Here is a 24,321-nt window from a genome sequence, read left to right as displayed (position 1 = left end):
AGTCTCGTTACTCAGCTTACTGTTAAATACATCAGACAAAAGGGCTGCCTTTTTCTTTGGACAGTGAGTGACAGAACCATTTGGTTTAAGTAAAAGAAAACTGTTGCATACAAAACAAAGCGTGCAGATTTAAAGGTAGTCCATAACTTATGTTCCTGGGTTGTACCAGAAAGGGTTTCTTTTATGGTAAAATAGAATTTCTTTTCAGTTGAAGCAAAAATTCTAGGCTGAGTATAGTTATTCTAAGTTAAATCTGATCTGTTACCCTTCCAAAGATGATAGGCCTCCTGCTTCTCCAGTTAAGCATGTCTACAGTCATCATTGAACCATGGTTTGTCGTTCATTCGGTACCTCAGCAAACATGCCTATCAATTATGTTGACTAGATTCTCATTCAAATGAACAACAGGATCAACTCTTATACAACTGTAACCAAGCTCTATAGATCACTCAAAATTCAATTCCAGTCTGCTTGAGATTTTATATAAATCTTACACTAGTATAATACATCAGGGACAAGCTGCTCAGTCTTCACCACTAATGAAATCAAGGTATGATCAGACGTCTCAACTGGAGAACCAACCTTACTTGTTATTACACCAGGGGAGTCGGTGTATACAAAGTCCAAGCAGCTACAAGACCAGTGAGTAGCTTCACTTATGATTTGCTCACACCATGATTCAGAGGCAAATTTCAAAGTTCTTAAGCCATAGCGATCAGTAGAAAAAACAATTTAATCACTCCCTACGGTGAGCATTGAAATAAAAAAAAAATAGAAGCCTTTCTATCATCATCTTGCATTTTAGCCATAATGGTAAGAAGACAGTCAAAAATAGAATCATCTGGATTCTGGTAGATCGAACACAAATAGAAATTGTTATAACCAGCCACAAACTTTTATTACCCGAATCCCGGTTAGGAGTAACTCCCTTTCCTATCTGTTTGTGACTTCCACAAACATAAAACTGTTGCGTTATTGCCAACCTTAGGTTGACATAATGGCGTTTTTATGAGGCAATCCAGACATCTATACATAATTCCACATTTCACTCTCATTCGGAAGGTCCTTGTGAAGTTTGTGGACATCAATGAACACTAAAGGTGACACTCATGAAGCCCCTATGGCCCTAGCAGGAGTACTTAAACTTTTTTAATAAGATTGCACTAACAGAAACTAGATCGGTTATAACTCCATACAAGACTTCAACATAATTTTAACAATACATCAGTAGGCAAAGTTTGTTTAGTAATATCAAACAATAAATACATAATTAATATTATATTTAGTGCCTCTGCTCCAGCTATCACCAATTTATTCACATTTACATTTTCAGAAAAAAAAATTTAGCCTTAAGATTAATACATAAAGAAGTTCTTGAAAGCGTCTTCATTCATCAGTCTCAATTTTAAGAGCTGATCTAAATATTTGAATATAGCAATAGTTTTGAAGAACCATACTGCCCTGTAATACTCAACTCAACTTAATAATCTACTTAATACAACCCTTAAGACTGTTTAAATTACTGTATACCTCTGTTGGAGTCCTTTAAGTGTTAGTGACATGTTTTTATTCAAGCTCTGGCTTCCTAAGAGTGGCAAGTGGCCTCTCACATTGTCTGGGGTTGAGGGCCACTTTATAAACTGCTACTTTATCTGGTTATAAATTTTTTTTTTATTTATTGAATTGTATGTTTTTCTTTAGTGTAAATTTAGAGTTAAACATAACAACAAATTTTGGTTAAGATGGTACTGTAGATATATAAAGATCTCTTAAAACTCAAATACAAGCTCCTCAATCTAAAATTGCAATCTTAAGCTATATAAAAATTGTAGAAGGGTAGATATCTGAGAATCCTCCACGAAAGAACCATGTGAGATTGGGTACCCACAGTTCAATGGCCTATAATTTAGAAGAGCATAAAATAATCCGTTCAGGATATTACTGATGCTAGTTGTATTAATTTGATTCCAATTATAATTTTCCCCACGTAGTATTATTCATTATAATTTTTCCCATGTAGTATTAGATAAGCTTTGGCTCAACTTGTAAAAGCTGCTTGCATATAAAAGTACTCTACATTACAAAATAATTATGTACCAGCTACAGTTTTTTTTATAAATAATGGGATACTGTTTACTTTCCTATTATAAAAAATGATCCCCAAATTCAAGAAAAATATGATCCTACAAAATAACTGGTTGGATTGTGAAATGTATATCAAAGGACAAAAAACAGCATTATCAATCACCATAAAACATGAGAAATTTGAAAGTAATTTGCATTTTTCCTAACTCTACAAACCTCAGTTTTCTACATAGATATTAACAGCACAAGGTGTAACACAGCTATAAAAACTTTTAAAAAGGTGTCAACAATTGTAGCCTACCGGCTGATACCAGTGGGTAGTCGTGAAGCACCTGCCCCACACCCACTCACTTGCAACTCCACTTCGATTACATATGGGACTTCCGTGGGTAGATGATGACAGGCAAAATTTGTGGAAAGAATTTAAGTTTGTATAATTATAAAAAATACAAATCATCTCTAAATTTGTCATTTGTTCCTCCACGAATACAAACCCTCATTCTTTACATAGAAGACTCAAAGTTAGGAGGGTGCAAGTCCCATTTTTAACTGGCTGGAACTTTTATTAATTGGGATTTTGACACCCGAGCACAATTATGTGTACAGAGTGATCATCCTGACACCCCGTAAACCAGTGGCTTGACAATGTCAGCAGGTTGACGACCTGTGCAAAGGCAGAAGGTGAGTAAGAACAACAGTGTGACACCGTCTAGGCAAAATATAAGCAATAAGTTTCAGAATATACACACTGGATTATTCAAGACACCCATCCCCAGGTCATAAGGAGAATGGGGATGTAACAAGAAATATCAAGATAGATAATACAGTAGCTACGAGCTACATGGGGTTTACCTGTAGTTGACGAGTTCCAGCTGACAGGGAGTCGGATGCTGTACCCGCAAGAGACGGGAAAATAAAGAAAAGGCCAATCATTCTTTTACATTTATCCCACTAATAGTCTTGTTAGGGAGCAAAGGTAGCTACCACAAGGCCTAGAGTGACTATACTATAGACCTGTGTCACATATTGCTGGTAGTGGGTTGTGAGAGTAGTTATGTCGTCTCCATACACTCTCCTAAAGTACCTGCATCATAGAACGGTTCTTTCTGATTGCCAGGGACATACCTTGTCCTTAACATTGTAAGCTCTGGGTTGTGCTCTTCATTGTTGAGAAGGGGAAATATTAATAGCCCAGACTATGACCTGCCTAATCTATAAGTGGAGTTTTTGGTTACCTCCCTTTTGGCCGTCCCAGTACTGACGTCATGAGTTAGGTTATGGTTAGAAACCAGATTTAATAGTCTCACTTCTGACTAAGGGCGGGTTTGCTCAAAATTCCGTATGAGCATAGGCCATTCTGCTGAAGAAGGAAATGCTGTATCAACTTTGTCTATAGCCCTGGCTCAAGGCCATGCGATAGCCTTTCACGAACAAAACTGAGCAGAATTTTTTCCTCCCATAGATAAAAGTATAATTCAGTAATTAGGGGGATAGTAGCTACGAGTGGAGAGTCACCCACTCTACAACACCAACCACAAAAGATCGCCCACTTTGCCTCATATACCGAGGTTGATGACCTGTAGTATACAGACATCTGTTTTGCCACTGGTCCCGAAAACACCCCTCTGAGTGAGGAGATGCTAGATAAACTCCAGGCATGAAGACTAGGGATCTGACCAGGTTGCACAAGATCTCCACATAAGGTTGACGAAACAGGTTGGGAAGGGGATACAACCCCCTCGGAACAGTAAAAGGTCCGGATACAATATTACCTGTGGCTATAAAGGAGCTATCAAAGCCACAAATAGATTGGATAAGGATCTCACCCTGGTGAGAACTTTCCTTATGAGGCATAACAGGAGGAGGGGGAGAATGCATAAACGTCCAGGTTGTCCCACGGGTGTTGGAAGACATGCTACCTATGGGTCTGGTCCTGGCGAGCAATACACCGGAAACTTCTGGTTGAGGGACATTACAAAAAGGTCTAACACTGGCAAACCCCACAAAGTCAAGTCATTATAGTACTTTTTTCGATATCCGAGGATCCAAAGATCACTACGATCAAACTATCCGAGTCTTCCTAGTCAGATTGCCTGCTAATATGTTCTTCTTGCCTGGTATAAGCCTGGCTGACAGGGAGATTGGGTTATCTTATGTTCACCGCAGGATTTCAACGGATAGTTGGCAAAGTTACCGCAAAATAGTCCTCCCTTGTTTGTTTGGATATGCTACTATGGTCATGTTATCACTCGTAAACACTATGGAGAGGCCTGAAACTATATAAAGTATTGAAGTGCTAGTCATGTCACTCTCAAATTTTGGTTAAGATGCCGATCTCATTCTGACCACAGCTCGGGGTCATTTTTTAAGCAGGTGAGCGCCCATCCTTCTTTTGATGCATCAGTGAAGAGCATCAAATCCAGGGAACGGGAAAGGAGATCTACACCTTTGAGAAAATTGGAGTCTAGAATTCACCAACCCAGATATCTTTCTGCTCTGTCCCCACCAGAATAAGCATTCCATGAGGGTCCCTGCTTTGAGACTAGAATTCAGCTGCTACTGAGTGCATGCAAAGGCGACTGCTTGGCACCAGGTGCTCAAATGATACAAGGTGAGCTAACAAGCACTGCCACAGATGTGCTTGCACCAAACATTGCTGAAGGAATGATTGTAGCACTTTTTTTTAATCTTACAATATGACGGGAAGACTATCCCTCATGAGGTATCTATCTGCATCCCAAGATATGCCAGGTTCTGTTTTTAACTTCCCCCTAATCAAGGAAAACCAAAGAAGTCTGTCTTGGTGAAGGAAAAGGATCTTCACCGAGTCTACCAGAATCAGCCAATTGTCCAGATAACGGAGAAGACGAATGCCATTGGAGGGGGCCCAGGCTGAAATAAAGTGAACACTTGAGGGGCCATTGACAGACCGAAGCACAGCAACCTGAGCTGGTATATCTTGGTCATGCATTATGAAGTGGAGGTACAGTATTTCCTTGTGGATAGATGGACTGGGATCTGGAAGTGTGCATTCTTTAAATTTCAAGTGATCATGATGACTTTCAGTCTTACTGCCTGTCTGACAGTGGCCGCCTTCTCCAACTTGACCGAGTCTGCAGAACAAACTTTTTCAAGGCCGAGATTTCTATGACCGTTCTCCAACATCCAGACGCCTTTAAAACAAGGAAGTGTCAACTGTAGAAGCCTGGAGACTTATCGAAGACCTCTTGGTGAGCGTCTTACTCTAATACGGTCTGGACTTCTGCCCGAAGGGTAATGTCCTTCACTGATCCGTCCGCGAAGGAAATGAATCTTATTGGAGGACAAATCAAAGAGGGAGGTGAGTTGATAAAAGGGATGACGGAACCTGAGCGGAGGGCACTAAATGTAAAGGTTAGGCCGTGTGGCACAGCAATCTCTGCTACCTGAACTTTAGGCATTCGCCCCTTGGTGGTAACGGAGAAATTGTCCATGTCTACCAGCCTTTCCCCCCCCCCTCCTCTAGCGTTCTTTTCCTGAAAGAGTGGTCTTTGAGGGTTAGCCTTCTAGGCAGTGAACTGCCGAGTACCCTCTTTGAAGGCCTTATAAGTTTTCCTCATGGCCGGAGAAGCTGTAGGCAAGACAGATGCCAAAGAGGCCAGCCAGGATGTTATGGCTCTATAGAGGAGAGTCCTGGCTTGTTTTCCTCCACTTCTTGATCACTGCCTCTCAAGTGCAAATAAAGACAAGTTCTTAACAGATGAGGGATGGCGATGGAGAATCTCCCTCTTAGGTACTTGTTTCAGGAACTCAAGAAGCGCCAGCATCGTGCCTCTCCAGAATCCAGTTGGCCCACTCGTTGACCGCACTGAGGAAAGTACTCCACCACCCTTGCGCCTGTAAGGAAAACGTTCTTATACAGCTTGTGCTTTTCAGGGTCTGACAGATCTTCGTGTCGGTTAAGTAGCCAACTGTCCCTGACCAGTGGTCCATCCAGGAGGAAGCCAGAAAAGTAGCCTTTGCCATCCTCTCCACGTTTCCAGCCTCAGCAGCGGAAAACACCACTGACTGTGCCGACAACTTCTCTATGTTCGAGCCTTGCGCCAATCTTATTTGATCTCCTAGCCGTAAGGGAGTCCTTCCTCGCAGAAATCTGCGAGTTGACCTTCGAGAAGGACCACGCGGCCAAGCATGGTTTGTTGACTCTTAGAGCACAACACTATATATCTATGGCTGCGTCCCTCCTGTTAAGAGGGAAGTAAAGGGGCTCGCCAAAGCCATTACCTAGTCTAATGCAGGCGAGGACCTGCAAGAAGGTAAACTCAGACTTGCCTTCCTCCCTATCAGGACCTTTATGGCTAGCTGGTGTAGGGAGAACACCAATCAAAGAGTCAACTTCCACCTCCATGCTTATACCAGGCTGGATTTGGAATAGGTTGCTGTCATGATTGGGTGATGCCATAGAGGAGCAAGGCCCAGAAGGGTTGTTAGTGACCTTACAAGTTGCCAAAGCAGCTACTGTACATTGCACTTGCTTCTGAAGACTACTTACCTAAAAAGTTGCCAAGGCAGCTACAGTGCATTGCACTTGCTTCTGAAGACTAATATCTTCAAAGAGCTTATAAGCCCCGTTCTTCACAAGCGAATTTGCATCCTTCCAATCATCCGCCTTGCTCGTGAAAGAGGAAAGAATGCTGGAAGTTTACTTCTACCCCCTAGCTTCCAGAGACTTTATGGGGGTTGTTACGATCTTGTCGATCACACCTGGTGCTCTAACAAAGACACTTGTGAGTGCTGGAGACTCAAAGTCTTGGGAGACCACAGTGGAGGGCTGGGCTGCAAGATGATCGTGAATGTGATTGTCTGCGAGATCCGGGGAACAGGCGAAAAATTGTGCTAGTGCTTCTGAGCCATCTGGGAAGAAGGACTCCCAGGCCAAAACAACCTCTCAAGCTTGCGAGGGTGTCTGCTGAAAGTCCCTTAAGGATCAGTGAGCACAGAAGGGTGAGGACAAGAATGCTTGTCCTTGTGCTGCGCAACCACACTTACCCCGAGGGGCGCTCATGAGCACTAGCCCTGTAGATCCTCGGATGGGAGAGTATCTGCTGTGGAGGATGAAGGTCCTGGGGGGCACGAGACATAGCAAATGGCACTCCCTCCTCTCACCTCTCAATGCTGAATTGGAGAGAGCCAAAGCCAACCCTAACAGGAGCATTAAGACTCGCCTGCCTTGCCCCACAGACCAACACGTCCAAATGCTGGTCCTTTGAGGGGAACACATAAGCTCCAAAGAACGGCCACAATAGACGCAAAGCTTCTTTAACTGCAGACTCCCCAAGGGAAGAAAGCTTCGCGATCTCACTACGGGAGATGGGATGAACTACCTGGCCCAAAGATTGTCCATGAGTTAAACATCCACCTCTCTTGCTCAATTGTCCCCTGGAGGAGGCAGATGGGAGAGTACCAGGAAAGAAGTGGAGAAGTTGGAACTTCTTTGACTTTGAGGAGGACCCTGAAGGCAAAGAATCCCTTTTAGACTTCTTTCTCTTACCATACGGCACTCCCGCTGGGAAGATGGCCACTCCTCAACACTCATCGCATGAAAAAGCCTACATGCAGGAATGTCCTCTGCACGAAGGGCAAAGTCGGTGAGGCATGCAAGAGCGGTAAGGTATGAGCTGACAAACGCGCATTCTGTGCATACCTCAACGCACATATCTGACAAACCTGCATTCCGAATGCACACACACCAATCACACCGGCCTGCAAAGAGATAAAGGGGAAAAAAGTTTAAATTTTTGACAGTTCCAGTTAGAGCGTGGAAGAGATATATCCACTCTCAATCACAGCTGAAATCAAAGTGGAGTTGTAGTGGGTGAGCGGGGGACAATGCTTCCTCTGCTACCCACTGGTAATAACTGTTATATTGTTGACATCTCATTAAAAGTTTTTATAGCAGTGTTCCAGTTTGTACTGTTATCTTCTCCTATGTAAAGAACATGGGTTTGTATTTGGGTAGGAGAAATTGTGTTTTATAAATAAAAATCATTCCACCTAGAACCTTGTGTCAATGTATTGATACAAAAAAATTGAATACCTGTAATACACATTCTGTACTTGATTCTAAACTATTTTTTTCTATGGTAAATAATAATTTAGTTTTAATAATAAAAAGGTACGAGGTCAAGAGTATTGAAGTTAGTAGAGATAAAACTACAGGTACTGCTGTGATGAATGCAAATAAATATAAAAGGATGGAAGTTGTCTACTGCATATTGAGGACAGTATGAAGTATCTAATAGGCATTAACTATAAAGAAATGATAATGGGGTAAGCTAAGTAATTAATGTGGTAAATAGTAAGAAACACAGGATGTGACTTTGATTTAGTTTTCAATAGGAAAAAAATAACTGTACAGACAAGAGTAGTACTTAATTTAAGTCCTGGAAGGAGGATAACGAGGCTTTAAAGATGTCAAGTCGACGGAGTGGCAAGTGTGCAAGGATAAGATAGAAGTGTGATAGTGAATATGATAAGAGTAAATGGTACAATGTGCATAGAAGACAAGACACTGCTAATGCTGTAGTTTTCCACAATTGTATTCAGCCTCTATTCTGCTATTAATCCCTTTGCAACGATAACATTCATTGAACATCAAAACATGCCCGGTAGATTAAGATACAACATACTGGATATGTCGTTTACAAATATAAACAATATGGAGTTAATATCATTTATATGTCCTACCAAAGAGTACAACATATGGTTGTACATCACATTTAGAGGATATTTTCCTGAAAAATTTTAGCCACCCTCCCTTCTTCAGCCAACTAACAAAAATTTTGGGATTCTAGGCTTTATTCCTGATGGTGTATTGGTTTTTTTAGTGTGCTTTTATGTTACCTAGCATAATCACCAAATCTCTCCTGTCAATAGCAACATTAATCAAACCCCACCCCAACAACCCCACTTACGAGACGTAACTGCTACCCTCACATCTCACTACCACCAACTTAGACACTTGCAATTCTAGTCTTTATTCATGATTATATAAGAGCTATTTTTGTATATTTCTATGTTGGCATACGTGATTAAATCGCACAAGAAGCATTTTCTAAAGCGAGACATAGCTGTGTTATTCACCCTGGCTCTTCACCTCTGCATCCTACCCACGACCTCCACCAAGACACCAGCCGTGCAAGTTGATGAGAGCTGCTATTTGGTTGAATTCCAAAAGAAAACTCTATCTAAAATCGCGCAAAATTATCTCCATAAAATAATTACTTGATTTTGTCTTGATCCATATAAATATTCCCTATACCTTTATATAAACTTCTGAATTCCTGCATTTACTTGCATTTCACAGATCTTAGAGATATCTCCTCAATATCAGTAACAATGATAGCTGTAAACATCATGGCAGATGACAAAATTTACTTTTTATTTCCTTCCTTATTTGTTTACATATCATTTCTACAAAATAACAATTTTCATATCGGTATTGTCCACTGTTCTGGCAAGTAAAAGTTAGCCTACTGTAATTATTTCCATCTATTGACATTCTAGGCAGTATTCAACATGCAAGAGTGAACTGTATATTTCCTATTGCCAAACCCCTGAAATACCAAAAACAGGAATTATCCAGTTCATAGTTCTTTTTTACTTTCATAATCTTTACTCGTGTTTTTCCAAAATATTTTCAGAAATCAAGTGATACACACTGTGGTTTCAACCAATAGCCTTGGTATACTGAACATTCCTCGCAATGCACTAAATTGCAGGCAATATCTCTTGCACATAACTTCTCTGGACTGTCACCACACTTTAGTCACAATCAAAGGTATACTGTACTCTGGCATCCCGACTCAAAACATCTGCTGTACAAAATTCACATACCGTCTCGCACTGTTCACGGTGTCGTGAAATAACCTGATATCATATTTCACCCTAAATCATGTCAAGAATTTTGGAAATTCAGAGTTTACACTACAATATTGTTTCTGAAAATCCTTCCTACTGGTCGGTCTACTTTTATAGGTTTGCATTACAGATGGAGAGAATAGAATGCTTAATAAAGATGACTTCTCTTAATTACAACAAACTCTCCAAAGGGGTACATTTGTTAACTATATTCTAAAGTACTGTAATGAAACCAGTGAAATCAAATAAGTTTCATAACATATTTTGGAACAAATAGTAAAAACTTCACAAGTTAAAACAAAACTCAATTTTACTCATTCAATGGAAGAAAGGGAAGAGTAGTCATCATATGTGATTGAAGCAAACACCTTGCTTATAGTATACAGTCAGTCCTCCTTATTCATGTGGGTTATGTAACAGAGACAGTCACGATAAGTGCCAAACCTATCAACTCATTCCCCATCGCCTACATGTAGCCAACTAACACAAAGTAACCCACTGTACTGCCTAATATTGATTTTACTTGGTCTTTATCACTGTATGAGTATTGTGTTAATGAATTAACACATTTCAATGTGTACAGTACATGTACTGTACATATGTACTACATACGGTAAGACTACGGTACACATAACACGAAACACTGTTGTTTCTATCTAACAACACTCACTGATACTCTAGTATATACATACAGTATTACTGTAATATATGTACAGTAGTATCAGTACAGTACGGTACACTTATGATCATGGTTTTCCGCATGTCGACTCACCATTCCAACTCATTGTACATGTAGCTCACATTTATATTACTGCTGTAAAGTACGTTATTTTGTATTGTACAGTAGTTAATATAAAAATAACACTAATATACAATGAATAGACTAACACAAAAATTCAAAGAAAAAGTATCGGTACAACACCACTAACCATTTACATAAGTTCTATGCAGTAAGTCTAAATGCAACTCTTGACCCATCGACTGTTTGATGCATGGGGTAGTGTAATGTATATATTACATTTTATACTAAAGTCACTATAAACACGCTGGACATGTACAGGTTTTTTACATTACAACATGATTCTGCACAAAAGGACTGAAGCGGGAGATGCACACACGAGGAGAGACGATGGGAGACCGAACCCAAGTCAGCGAGAGATGGGGCGTTGTACTGAGAGAAATTGGAAATGGCGCGAAGCATGATGGGTGTAAAGGAGCGCAGTCGGTTCGAAATCATCAGGTCATGAGAGTACTTATCATAAAACTGCGAATGCGTGATTTCTTTTTTTAATAGATTACAGTATACTGTTCTCTGTACAGTACTGTATTGCCAATGATTGAATCCGTGAAGATAGAACTGGCGAATGGTGAGAGCTGACTGCATGTCAATATTCAAGTAATTTAAAGAGACCTTACATTGGTACTATCATTATGACTTGTTTGTGAAGAAAACATAAACCTGCTTAAAGTAAGTTGAAAATATTGGACAGCTTGATGAAGAAAGATGATAGAGCACACATGAAAAGTAACAGGCAGAAGCAATGCAACTGCATCAAGCTTTTAGTACGGTATAAAATCAGACTGTAAGTGTTAATCCACTATGGAGCCTTCCAATCAGTGCTTTTAGTAAATGTGCATGTCTACAGAACTACATAATGGAAAGTGTTGAGTGCAATAACCGATTTATTGACTGGAGCAAAATTAAACAAAATGTGCTCGTCCCAAAAACCTTTCATCTATATACTATACAGATCTAATCCCACTGTTTGCATTGTAGTGTTATTGGGCAGAAGCACAAAGAACCAAAGTGTCAAGTAAAGGTCTTGCCATAACTGGAAGATGCTTACAATCACAGTAACCAACACTGGTGACCGAACGGCAGTTTCATCTAATCGAAATGGTCTAATATCACCCAAAGCAACAGATTTAGCATATGTAAGACAACGGTTTGTAAGCTGTGTAAGAGCACCTACTATAAAATACTTTAACATTGCCAACTTAATGTTTTAAATTAACACTTTCAGAAAATTATAAAAAAAAAAAGATGGCAGCATTTCTTAGATATATAATACAACATTCAAACAACCCACTACATCAGAGAAAAAAATATACCGAAAATTCTAACAATTTCAATAATGAGAATTGCACACAGTTTAAGCACCAAACCACAATAGTGCCAGTGTACTGTATAACCTGTGTCTCACACATCACAAAACTGACCAATGCCATATATACCATCTTAAAGTGCAACATTTAAGCAGTAACAGAAAGAAGAAAGATGTCAAATAACAGAAACGATGAGAGAGAAAACACCAAAAAACCAGACCATAAAACACCTTGTAACCAACAATATACACTTACCGCCCCAGTTGTGGATTCAAGTTTCTGTCGCACTTGCTGAACCAATAAATCAATATCATTAAAAAATTTGCAAAGATTAAACAATTTTAAGTTCTTATATTTCAAATGTACAAAACATAGCTTTACAATAGCCTTTTCTTTTGCAAATCCACCAAGCAGACCATCCCCATATTTAAATCACATAGTTACTAAAACAACCATATCATGGAAATGTAGTTTGCAAGTCAGCTGTGGTGAGGAAAAAGTAAATCTCTCATCAGCCACTTAAACCTCCTTTCATCCATACTGCATTACATGACTTCTAAGGTACATTTAATCATCTCCATTACCATTCTTACAACAGTGTTTCCCTTTAAGGAATTATGATATGAAAACATGATTTCTAAACCAAAATCATTTCAATACTTACCAGGAATCAATGTTATTCATTCTAAAATGAAGAGCTTGGACAAAAAAAAAAAAAAAAAAAAAAAAAATCATTTTTGCAATGACGTACCGTATATAACAAACCCCGATAAAAAAGAGGCCGTGGTGACTCGAACGAGCGAATAAATGTTCTCTCCTAGCTACCGTCATCTTGATTTCTCATTCTTCTATCTGGCGCAAGCAATTGTCATTGATGTATTAGTGAGAGGTGAGAATTGTTTTAGGATACGAGCATTTTAGTTTACCTGCTCGCTTACAGAACGAATTAACTTGTAGACCTAGATCAACATCATGTAAAAGCAAGGTCCTGAAAGCACAAGGGCTGCAACATTGAAAATAGCCCAGTGAGGAGAAGAAATTATGGAACAGACACAAAAGTGTACCTAAGTGTACCCACAAGTAAGAGATCACTCACCCAAAACAGAAGAAGACCATGGTACAGAGGATATGGCACTACCCATCACAAGAGAACAAGGGTTTGATTTTGAAGTGTCCTTCTCCTAGAAGAGCTGCTTACCATAGCTAAAGAGCCTCTTCTACCCTTACCAAGTGGAAATTAGCTACAGAACAATTACAGTACAGTAGTTAACCCCTTGAGTGAAGAATTGTTTGGTTAGCTTAGTGTTGCCAGGTGTATGAGGAGAGAGAAGAATGTGCAAAGAATAGGCCAGACCAGAGAGGGATCCAGCATAATACTTTCTGGCAGGTCAAAGGACTCAATAACTCTCTCGCAGTAGTAAAAGTTTATGGAAAAAGAGCTCTTTTTATATATAGAAGGTAAGAACCACACTTATCCAGATTAGGAGTCAATCATACATTTATCTAACTCTCAAATGATTCAGCCACCATTCAGCTCACACTCTCCTGTGATTTTCTGATGTCATTAAAGTACCATAATACAAACGAACTTGAAGAATTCCAAGACTGCAATTATATACAAATAAACTTGAAGTTTTTGAGGAATGCAATTAAATGCACAACTTTTTTGGCTAACTTCAACTCACCTTTTCCTTTTCTCTAGTTCAATTTTTTTGTGGCCATTTTACAATATTGCAAAAGCATTTAGCTTTAAATTTTCTCCATTAACAGAAAAAGAATATTGCTATAGCAAGCAATTTAAGAAGAATTGCTATCCCCACACAGTTTCAGTACAATAAAACTTGGATTTTGGGATCGTATTGGAATCTCAAAAAAAGTGTATGACTAGCGGAAATGGAGCCAAAAAAAATTTAAGATGCATTAAGTAGAGGAATGACTCAACAGCAGAGGATTAAATGTATACAAGAAAACAAGCAATGCAGTTGAGGCCAAAGAAATGCTAATAAGAAAAATTAAAATTAGGAGCGCTGTCATCAGAACACTTAAACATGTACACTGTTTGGCATTACTGCCTTATCCGACCAACATGTGAAAATAAAAATAAGCAAATCCTTTGTGAGAAACTAAAAAAGTGTATAATATAGTACTCTACAACAGAGTAACAGTACATTAAATGAAAAGTAAAAAATAAAAATAAAACACATTCAGTAAAATTAAAAAAGAATATACATTGTTGAACAGAGACGTATTTAACTATAGAGTAAAAAAATAAGTCTGATATATCTAATAAAAGGACATGTTCTAAATATTAGTAGGCAATTATCAACATTAATAGTCTTGACAAGTTTTACTATTTATACGTAAGAGTTTTGCACTCTTTTTGGAAATTAAATCTTCAATCTTCTATGATTATAGAATTTAAGCAAATGCATTACAAAGTGAAACAAGCTATAATTATTTCAAAGGGGATGCCTCCCATGGGTGAAGAACTGCAGAATGAATGAATAGGGAACTCAAGCCCTTCCATTAATATTTTTATGTAACACGTATTTTCAACTTGAATATTTCAAACTCAATTTTCCTCCTGTTTTGGGTTTTCAGAAGTGTTTGTCTACACTGCTTACAATGATAATGAGCTTTGTATTCAAATGATAAAAGTTTCTTTCCATTATTTTACCTAGTGATAAGTTGCTATTACCTGCCAGTAGAGTACACTACTATACAGTGGTACCTCTACATACGAATTTAATCCGTTCCACAACCGACTTCGGTTGTAGAAACGAATTTTCCCATAAGAATACATTGAAATAGGATTAATCCGTGGTTGAGCCCAAAAACCTATGATAACTCCTTAATAAATTACTACACATAATTACACATGACAATATGCACTCTAAATTAGATAATAGACATGTAAAAAAGAATAATTATCAAGAAATAATAAATGAGAAACGGGTTTTTAGCGTCACTTTACCTTAGAAAGTCCAGCGCAGGTGTTAGTCTTGCTACGCAGAGAGGAGACGGACGGGCGGCGAGGAGGTAGAGAGGTTGACTAGATAAACGTACACTACCGTAACTTATTCTAACTTACACTAAGTGAACTTTAACCTAACTTAGCTTATTTCTTTTTTATTTTCATATTTTATATTTTTTTTACATTTTCTTTTTTTCTTTTTGATGATTAATTTTAATCACTTTCACTCTACACTTAAAATTGATTGAATTTTGTTCTCTTCAATCTTTGCCGTTTTCTTTGTTTCACTTTCTTTCGCTTCACTCTTTGCCGTTTTCTTTGAACCACTTCCTTCCTCTTCATCACGAGTTCGCTTCGTAGTTTTTTTAAAGAAGTTATCGATCGCTATCGATAAAAAGTTGCTTGGTACAGCTTTTCAGAATGTTTCGAAAATAAGTTAGGGAAACATCATCAAACTGCGCAACTACACGACAAACCTGCAATTTCTTTGGATGGTATTTGTCGATGAAGTCGACCACGTCTTGATATTTTCCTAACACCTCTTTTATTTGCGCCGAACCTAACACATGTTCTACCTCCTCGATCCCTTCCTTGTCATCACTCATGTGCTCAGACATAGCATGGAGTTCCTTGAGCTCCTCTGTAGTAAGTTCGTCGTGATGTTCTTTTGCAAGTTCACTCACACGGACGCCACGCTCATGCTTTTCAATGATTCCTTGCTTTACTTCTAAAGAAAGCATTTCCTTATTCCTTTTCTCACCACTACCACTACCACTTGCGAAACTAAGCGCTTTAGGACCCATGATTTACGTAAAATTCCGTAAAAGGATGAACGTAAAAAATCACGATTAAAACACAGTTAATAGCAGAACGCACAGGGCATAACCACACGAAGCCGACGAGAACAGAGGAATGTCCCAAGCCACGCTAATTGAGGGTCCCTCCGAGGTAGAAATGCTGCCTTCTATCGGCGGAAATAAAAAATACATCCGGCGCTATGAGTACCATCTACGTGCATGGGTATTGTTTACTTCGGGTGTCGAAAAAAAATTTGGGTGTAGAGTAAGAACGTGTTCGAATTGTACCTCGCGTGTCGAAAAATTCGGATACAACCGGTACGACGAAAATTGCTTACTTCGTGTATCGAAATAAAATTCGGGCGTTGAGTCGAAAAATTGCTCGAATTTAATTCGGATGTTGGAAAATTCGGATGTAGATACGTTCGTGTGTAGAGGTTCCACTGTATTCCTATTTTGTCCTATTTTAAACAATTTTCTGAGAAAAATTGCTTAATTTTTTTTTTTTTTTTTACATTATTGATACTTTTACTAAAACTAAACAGACCCAAGTCCTTTAATGGGAGCATTACTTCAGTAAAGCTGGAACACAGCCATTTAAACTTTTAACTAAGTAAACATAGCTGCCTGCAGGGTGGCACAAACTGACCTTTAACCTAAGACTTCTTGGGTGGTTGAGGCAAGTAACGTAACTTGAAAGGTCTCAGTTTTGTAGTTAGGAAAGTCTAAAAATTAATTAAAAAAATTTGCGATTTGTTCATACACGAATACAAACCAATGTCCTTTAATAAGCGGCTCATCCTTAGGAAAGAAGTCCCAATAACCAAAACTGGCAGGTTAACTAACCTGGTCGATGTCAAATGTACTTTGGTCATGTGGAGGACCAAAAATCATGCCTCCTATACCAACCTAACTACATGAGCATGAAGATGTCCAAGGTACAGTAGTAGATTAGGCCCCAACACTAAATGGTTACACAGTCACGACAATCTACAGTATTACCTTAGCTTGCTTACAAGCAAATTGATACACATGCATGACATTGGTCTGCAAGCAAAAAATTCGCTAAGTATGTGCATTTCTTTTTTCGATAAGTACTAATGAGGCTAGCACAAAATCAGTCATGTGTTGCCTATACGCCAGACACAAGGTTTCCCTATGTTCGTATAAATTTTACCCCATTTTCATACCATTCTAAAGAAAGGGCAAAGGTAGTCATCTATATTTAGGTTCTTTGTTAAATTGAATATAAGTGTATTCAGTTCGTGATAGCGTATGTTGTTCAAGAGAACTCCCGATACCTTATCAGAATCGCTCGAGAGAAAAATTTTTCTTCCAAGCAGTAACCTCCTCTGCTCTCATCTCTCTTATCCAGCCACGATTCTCCTCCAAGTTAGAGTGCGAGTAAATATGTCAATATATTTTTATTCTTTATTGTGAATTTCTGATTTGCATTAATTAATGATTTATAAGGGTTATAATTTCTTCTTTAAATAACATTACAAACCTTTAAAGAAAAGTGTGTAAAGTATGTGTATTTATGAATGTGTGCAATACATCGAATAAATTTCTTTCATTCCTTATGGGAAAATTGGTTTTAGTTTACGTTTATTTTGGGTTGCGAGCTCACTCCCAGAATGGATTAAATTCGCACGCCAAGGTACTACTGTATATCTTTAAGGGTATGGTGTCCAAATGTACGAGCATTTAAGGAAAATGGATTTAGTGTACATACATTCCATGCATCCTTCCCCTCATACGGGAGGATGAGGAGGTTACTTCAATACAATCTTAATTGTAAAGACAAGTTACTAGGTTGAGTTGTTTACTTACATATAGTGTCTGGTCCAGCTTGCAATGGAACAACTACTACATCCCAAGTAAGGGGAAAAAGAAAGGAAAACTGCAAGGAATTCTTTCCTTTCAGAAACTCTAGACTTGCATCACAACTATCTTAGATGAGATTCTCCTTGTCCTGTGAGGAAGCCGGGTATATATACAACCTGTTGAGCAGCTACCACAGGTCCAAGGGTAAACTTATCTAGGGACATGTGGATATTCTCCCAAACGGTATTGGTGGTGAAGGTTATTCGACTTTTCCAGACTCCTGCCTTCAGCACTTACACTACAGATAGAACCTTCAAAAGGCTACGGTGGAGCCGATACCTCTTACTTTGTAAACCCACACTCTAGATGGTCTGTTTGCAGTCTCTCTGGAAGTGGGGTATACACATCTGATGGTCACAAGAGGCCAGAACAAAACTGTGTTCTTAGATATCTCTGTCTTCACCCTACAATGCTGAAGAAGAGCCTTTGCTACTCCAGTCTGTAATGCTGGGGTACCTTAAGGTAGCTCCGTAGCAACCTCACATGACAGAGAAGCAGGTCATCCTGATCTTAAGTCACATCTTGGAGGAAAGGGATGGGTTAGGAATAGAACCTTGGTTCATGTATGGCCAGATTCTGAGTCTTGGCCAAAAAGTTTGGGATAACCATAAAAGAGAGCTTCTTCCATTTTATTGAGTGACTTGTGATATATGAGAGGCTATGTAGGTTGCCTACTCTCTTTGGAGAGGCCAAAGAAAGCTTGATGATGCATATATGCAGATGATGCTACACTCTTTGCATCAATTCCAACTCCTGAATGTAGATCTGGGGTAGCTGAATCTCTTAGAGATCAAGCTAAAATTAGTGCATGTTATGAATTATGGGGCATGAATTTGAATCCTAACAAAACGCAAGTATGATTACAAGTAGGCGGTTCCACAACATCCCGATCCCAGCATTGATAATGCTTCTTTAACTGTATGATTCTTTCAAAATTCTAGGTGCAATTCTAAAAAAGAAATTTACTTTCGAGAAACACACATTATCTGTCTCTTGTTCAATTGCACAAAAAACTGGCTTATTGAGTCTTAAGATTTTCAGTGATCAATCTATTCTGAAGTGTTTTAATTCTTTCATCCTACTCTGTTTCAAGTATTGTTCTTCTGTCTGGTCTTCACCTGGTGATTCTCATCTTAAATTATTGGACATGAACTTACTGTATATTAAATTTCATTTTCCCGATCTAGACATTCATCTCCGGCACCGTCGTTCAATCAGTTCATTATGCATGTTGCATAAGATTTTTCGCAATTCTGACCACCCTTTGCATTCAGATCTTCCCGGACAGTATTCCCCCTGTTCGTAATACTAGGCATGCAGTTAATTCTAATATTCGGGCCTTCTCCACCAAGCGGCTCAAAACTACACAGTATTCTAGAAGTTTTATTCCAGCTGTGACCAATCTGTGGAATGACCTTCCTAATCGGGTAGTTGAATCGGTAGAACTTCAAAAGTTCAAACTTGCAGCAAATGTTTTTATGTTAACAGGCTGACAAAAAAGTCTTTTTATAGTTTATATATGAATAATCTGTTTTGATGTTCCTGTTTTTGTAATATTTTATTCTAATTGTTCATTACTTTTCATATAGTTTATCTATTTACTTTCCTCACTGGGCTATTTTTCCCCTGTTTGAACCCTTGGGCTTATAGCATCCCACTTTCCCAACTAGGGTTGTAGCTTAGCAAGTAATAATAATAACTATAATAAGAAACAGTATCTGTTGGACGCTCTCCTTATGGGCTCGTATGGATAAAGCTTGAGAGCTGAGAACTCTCATGACATCCCACTACAGTAGTTTGAGTTCTCTGGGAGGGCAAGATTGCCTAAAGCTCCTCATGAACATAGACAATTCACACAAAGAGGAAGTCTATAACACTTCAGTCTGAAAATTTGGCTCGAGTCTGAGTGATAGCTTTTCACCACAGACATAGGAGTTTCTCTTGACAAGGCTAGACAAGGAAATCAGCCATCAATGGCAGAGGATTCGACCAAAGAAACATCCCGTCTAAAATACCCATTGCAGAGGATGACCTACTTTCCCTGGTAGACAACTGCATTAGATCTTAAAGAATATCCAGACATCTGTGCAGAGCCTCATGAAATTCCTCAATACATAAAGATGGCCATAGTCTTCAGGGCCTGGTCCCTAGTTCTATAGATATGACACAAGCCACTGTAAGGGTGGGGTTAATAAAAGGAGATGGGCAGGAAGTACCAACTTCACTCGGAAAAGGAAATAATGCTGCCTCACCTAAACCCTGTCCTAAGGATAGGTTGTTGTTTTCTTATTTCCTCAGATTCCCAACAGAGGATTTATTTCTGTAAGAAGCCAGAGAAGGAATAGTGAGTAGCACCGGAAAGTGACAAGAAGAGTTAGCATACTTCTTTGATTTGGGGAAGTCCCTGAAACTGAAGAATCTCCTTTGGACTAGTTCCTCTTCAGGCCATACTCGGACCACTGCACCAGCGACCACGCCCTACACTCTTCATAGGGGATGTCTTCAAATAGTTATGCCCCATGCAGAACAGGTACAGTTTAGGGAATGGGGATCCATGTCCTGGCTGCAATTGCACACAGGTTTACCAGGGCAGGACAGCATGCCCACACGTGGATTCTCTGTAATCAAATGCTCCCAAATACTTTGAAAAAAGAAGTAACTATTCAGTTTACTGGCAAGAGGTGGAGCTTCCCCACCACTTGCCAGTAACTACCGACACCTCACTATAAATTCTAAGAGCCAAACTCCAGCTACGTTAAAATCATACTCCTATTACAGGAAAAATTTTTGTACAGTATTCATTTACATACAAATAGTATTTTTGTCCCTTTCAGAAGTTTCTTTTTCCAATATCTTTTTTTCTATGGCACTAATGAAGCTTCATCTGTGGTGGATAATGGGGGAGGGTGGGCTGTGGCACCCTAGCAGTACCAGCTGAACTCGGTTGAGTTCCTTGTGAGGCTGGGAGGAACGTAGAGAGGAAAGGTCCCCTTTTTTTATTTGTTTGATGTCGCCAACCCCCCAAATTTGGGATAAGTGCCATGGTATAAGTATGTACTAATTCTTGAAGTTTTCTGACAGGAATTTCAAAGTGCCAATTTTGAATTCCCCTTCAATATTTTTCCTATGGTGCCACTTTGATGTTACTTGCTATGTTTATAAAATAATCACATTAGCAATACAAATGGAACCATTAATAAAATATACCCTCCCACCAGATTACAGAATGACGATCATGTGTGGGGTTTCAAAATCACCAATGGATAAAACACGTAAAGTTAGGTAGTCATCAGGATGTTTAAAAAAAAATCAAGCTTCCATAAAGAAATCTATCATGAATAATAATTTACTTTGTATGCATACCTACTTCAAACTTTTTAAAGTAATTAAATCAATAAGAGCATTACACAATTTTCATTAAGAATTAAATTAGAGATTTGTCAACCTGTCATTAAAAGGATACTGTATTCTAAAATCCAAAACACTTTGGATATGAGGAACATTAAATAAAGGATTTTTAACCTGTATTAAATTTGAGATTTCCTTGAACTATACATTAATTTGTCTTAGTTGCCTTCAAGAAATTTATGGGATATGTAGATAATACAGTTTCATAATTTCAAGAATGAAATAGTTTTAAACTGTAAAGACAGACCCATTTTCATTCTCAAAAAAGAAATGGAAAAAAGAGAAGGCCTGGGTCGTATCTATTATTTTCCTTACCTCTGGTTTCATAATATAAATCAAAATACTTTTTAAAAGCTTGTTAGTCAATCAAAATTTGACTCTTCAATAGGAGAGGAGCTTTATATCATGCGTTGCTAAAATTTTACTCAAGACAAGGCTGGTCATACACCCTTACTCTCCATCTCCATATTCTAAGAGCTATGGAAACTATCCAGGTAAAAAAAAAATTTTCAAGCATAAAATCAGTCCTGACAGATTCTAAAGGAAAACTGAAGCTAGAATTCTGGAGACGTGAACTTTTAATTCTTTCTTAGCCTAAAAAATTCTCATTTATAATACTAACAAATCCTATTCTCGAGATTCCCAGTTTGAAGGTCTTTCATGAATGGCATAGACAACGGACAGTGACCATAACCATATAATCAGCACCCAAGCCCCCTCTCTGACCAGGCTAGGACCATGGATGGACAAGCAATGACTGCTGATGACTCGGCAGATAGACCTATAGGCTCCCTAAACACCCCCCCCCCCCCCCCAACTTTAGCTCACAAGGATGATGAGGTTGCAAACACTAGAAGAAATTATAAAGTTTGAGCAGATCTCAAACCTCCATCCAGCAGATTGCCAGGCAGGGGTGTTTCCTAAAGATATATAAAACTAAATGCAGTGGTTTGATACTGGCCTCTTATCAAGAATATGAAGGCCATTCCTGAAAGCTGCATGCATTACTTAAATGCTAAACACTTGGATAAATTACTAATATTCTATATATTTCTTGTGCTGATTGTGTAGGAAACATCAAATCAATCAGCACATAAAAATTTTATACACACCAACACAAAGTCTCTGTAAAATATTTCAAGCTATGGTATATGTATCATTATCAAAGCATGATAGTTTAATGTCCAATCACAATCACAGTACATCAAATTGTAAATGGCTTCATTAATTTCAGCACACTACGCTGGAAACTAAAATGTTTGACAGCTGTACATTGAAGTAGGTAATGCTGCTGTGTTTAGCAAAACAAAAAGTGTTGGCAACACTGCCTGTAAAACAGTCGCTGAGCTTGTAATTACGTGATCAAAAGCATCACTATCAACTTTACGAAGTGTTTGTACACAAATAAGAATATTTTTTCATACAGCCCTTTGTTAAATTGATAGAAATGTTTTGATTACTTGTTTACAAGCTTGGCGAGTTTGTTCTACAGGCAGTGTTGTCAACAATTTCTCTTCTGTGAAACAACATTTCCTGCTACAATGTACAGCTGTCAGACATCTCCTTAGCGTCCAGTGAAGTATACCAAAATTAATGAAGCTAACTGTACCTATGACCTGAAGAGGAATAAAAATGTACTGTACTTGAATTGATTATTATGTTAAAAAACTTACAATTATAACAATTTAAATTTATCTCCAAAACACACACAGGTAGTATAAAAAAGTTAAAGCAAAATACTATGCTAACAGGAAAACAAGGCAGGTTTCATTAGGCTCTCTAACAAACAAACAAGTCTTAACTGTATTAAAACCACAGAACACAAAAATATGAAAATTAGATCAACCTCAGACCAGGAATAGGATACACCATACGAGAAAAAAAGGAAACGGAAATAATCTTTTCATATTATTATTACTGTACAAAATAGTTTGACCAGACCACCGAGTCAAGATACTTGACTCTAACCTTTTATGGACTGGAGTAGTTGGAAACAGCTGACCCTGAAGCAAGTCTGAACCTGACCGAATCTGAGAAGGCGTCTAAGAACAAAAAATATTATATGGTAACAGTCTACATTGAAAGCAAAGTTTTGGAAGATATGAAACCAATTAACTTTATCAATTCTAGTACTGTACTACCATCATGAGGCTAAAATCACCAGAAAACTTCTCAGAAATTTTACAAGTGGCAAACTTTTTTTCTCAATAAATATCCCAAATATACCAAAATTATCAGCCCAAGATCAAAAGTCAAAGTAACCTTCAATCTTAAACGGAATTGTGATGACTAAATATTTTACAACTACAGTAATACATATGTTGACTGATAAAAGTGTCGATCATGTGTATGTGCTCAAGTTTATGACACCAAATAACCTTAGGATTAATAAAATTAACTAAATGAAAAGATAACTTAAGCCATTAATAGCCAATACTGTATATCATCTTTTAATATCAAAATGCTATTCATGAGTTATTGGTAACATCTATAAAAATTCAAATCTGAACACAAGGACAACAATCTTTTCAGTATACTGCATTTATCACAGCATTTTGAATGGAAAAATAAATATTAGTACAAATTATACAGAATTTCTTAAGCCATTCAAATAAATTAGAATAAAAAAATACTGAAATCTAAATGAGTAAAAAAAAAATGTAGCCACCAGTACGAAATAAAAATCTAAGCACTTGAAAAGACTGACAAAATACTTTAGAAGATGGGTGAAAAAATGATGATGACATGTAATGAATAGAATAGTCTGTGCATAAACTGATCGATATAGAAGGAACCAAACTAGTGTCACTAGAGTAGAGGAAGAGGAGGAGGGTACTGGAGGAAGGGGGAACTAAATTTAAAGAGGACTCAGAAACAACAAAATAAAGGACACTAAAGTACTTTAATGACAGAAATGGATAGGCAGTATTAAACAATTTACAGAGAGAGAATTGAAGCAAGGAATTTAACTTATACCTAAATAGGCATCCCATCAAAAGCATTGAAATTGTCAGGTGCAATAAATCTTACAAGGTCTACATAGAACAACAAGCAGATTCAAGAGATAATAGTTTAAACAAGAAAACTTAGCTCTAATTTACTGAAATATGTATCGTAATGATACAAGAATATCATCTTTGATTCCTTTTATGAAAAAAAAAGCTA

General features: G+C 38.1%; 1 protein-coding gene across 2 annotated transcripts in view; it reads right to left on the bottom strand.

Moving 5' to 3' along the window:
* zetaCOP (COPI coat complex subunit zeta) overlaps positions 1-24,321 on the bottom strand; it is a 66,065-nt gene that overhangs the window by 15,272 nt on the left and 26,472 nt on the right. Inside the window, exon 5 of one of the 2 annotated variants that reach the window (XM_068351015.1) lies at positions 12,346-12,381. The exons of the other annotated variant lie outside the window; for it this stretch is intronic. Within the exon in view, the coding sequence (XP_068207116.1) occupies positions 12,346-12,381 (36 nt within the window). The remainder of the gene's footprint in view (positions 1-12,345; positions 12,382-24,321) is intronic. 2 annotated transcript variants of the gene reach the window in all.

This window comes from Palaemon carinicauda, chromosome 27 (assembly GCF_036898095.1).
Source record: "Palaemon carinicauda isolate YSFRI2023 chromosome 27, ASM3689809v2, whole genome shotgun sequence".
Taxonomy (NCBI): domain Eukaryota; kingdom Metazoa; phylum Arthropoda; class Malacostraca; order Decapoda; family Palaemonidae; genus Palaemon; species Palaemon carinicauda.
The sequence above is the reverse complement of the archived record's forward strand: the minus strand, read 5'-3'. Positions and strand labels throughout refer to the sequence as shown.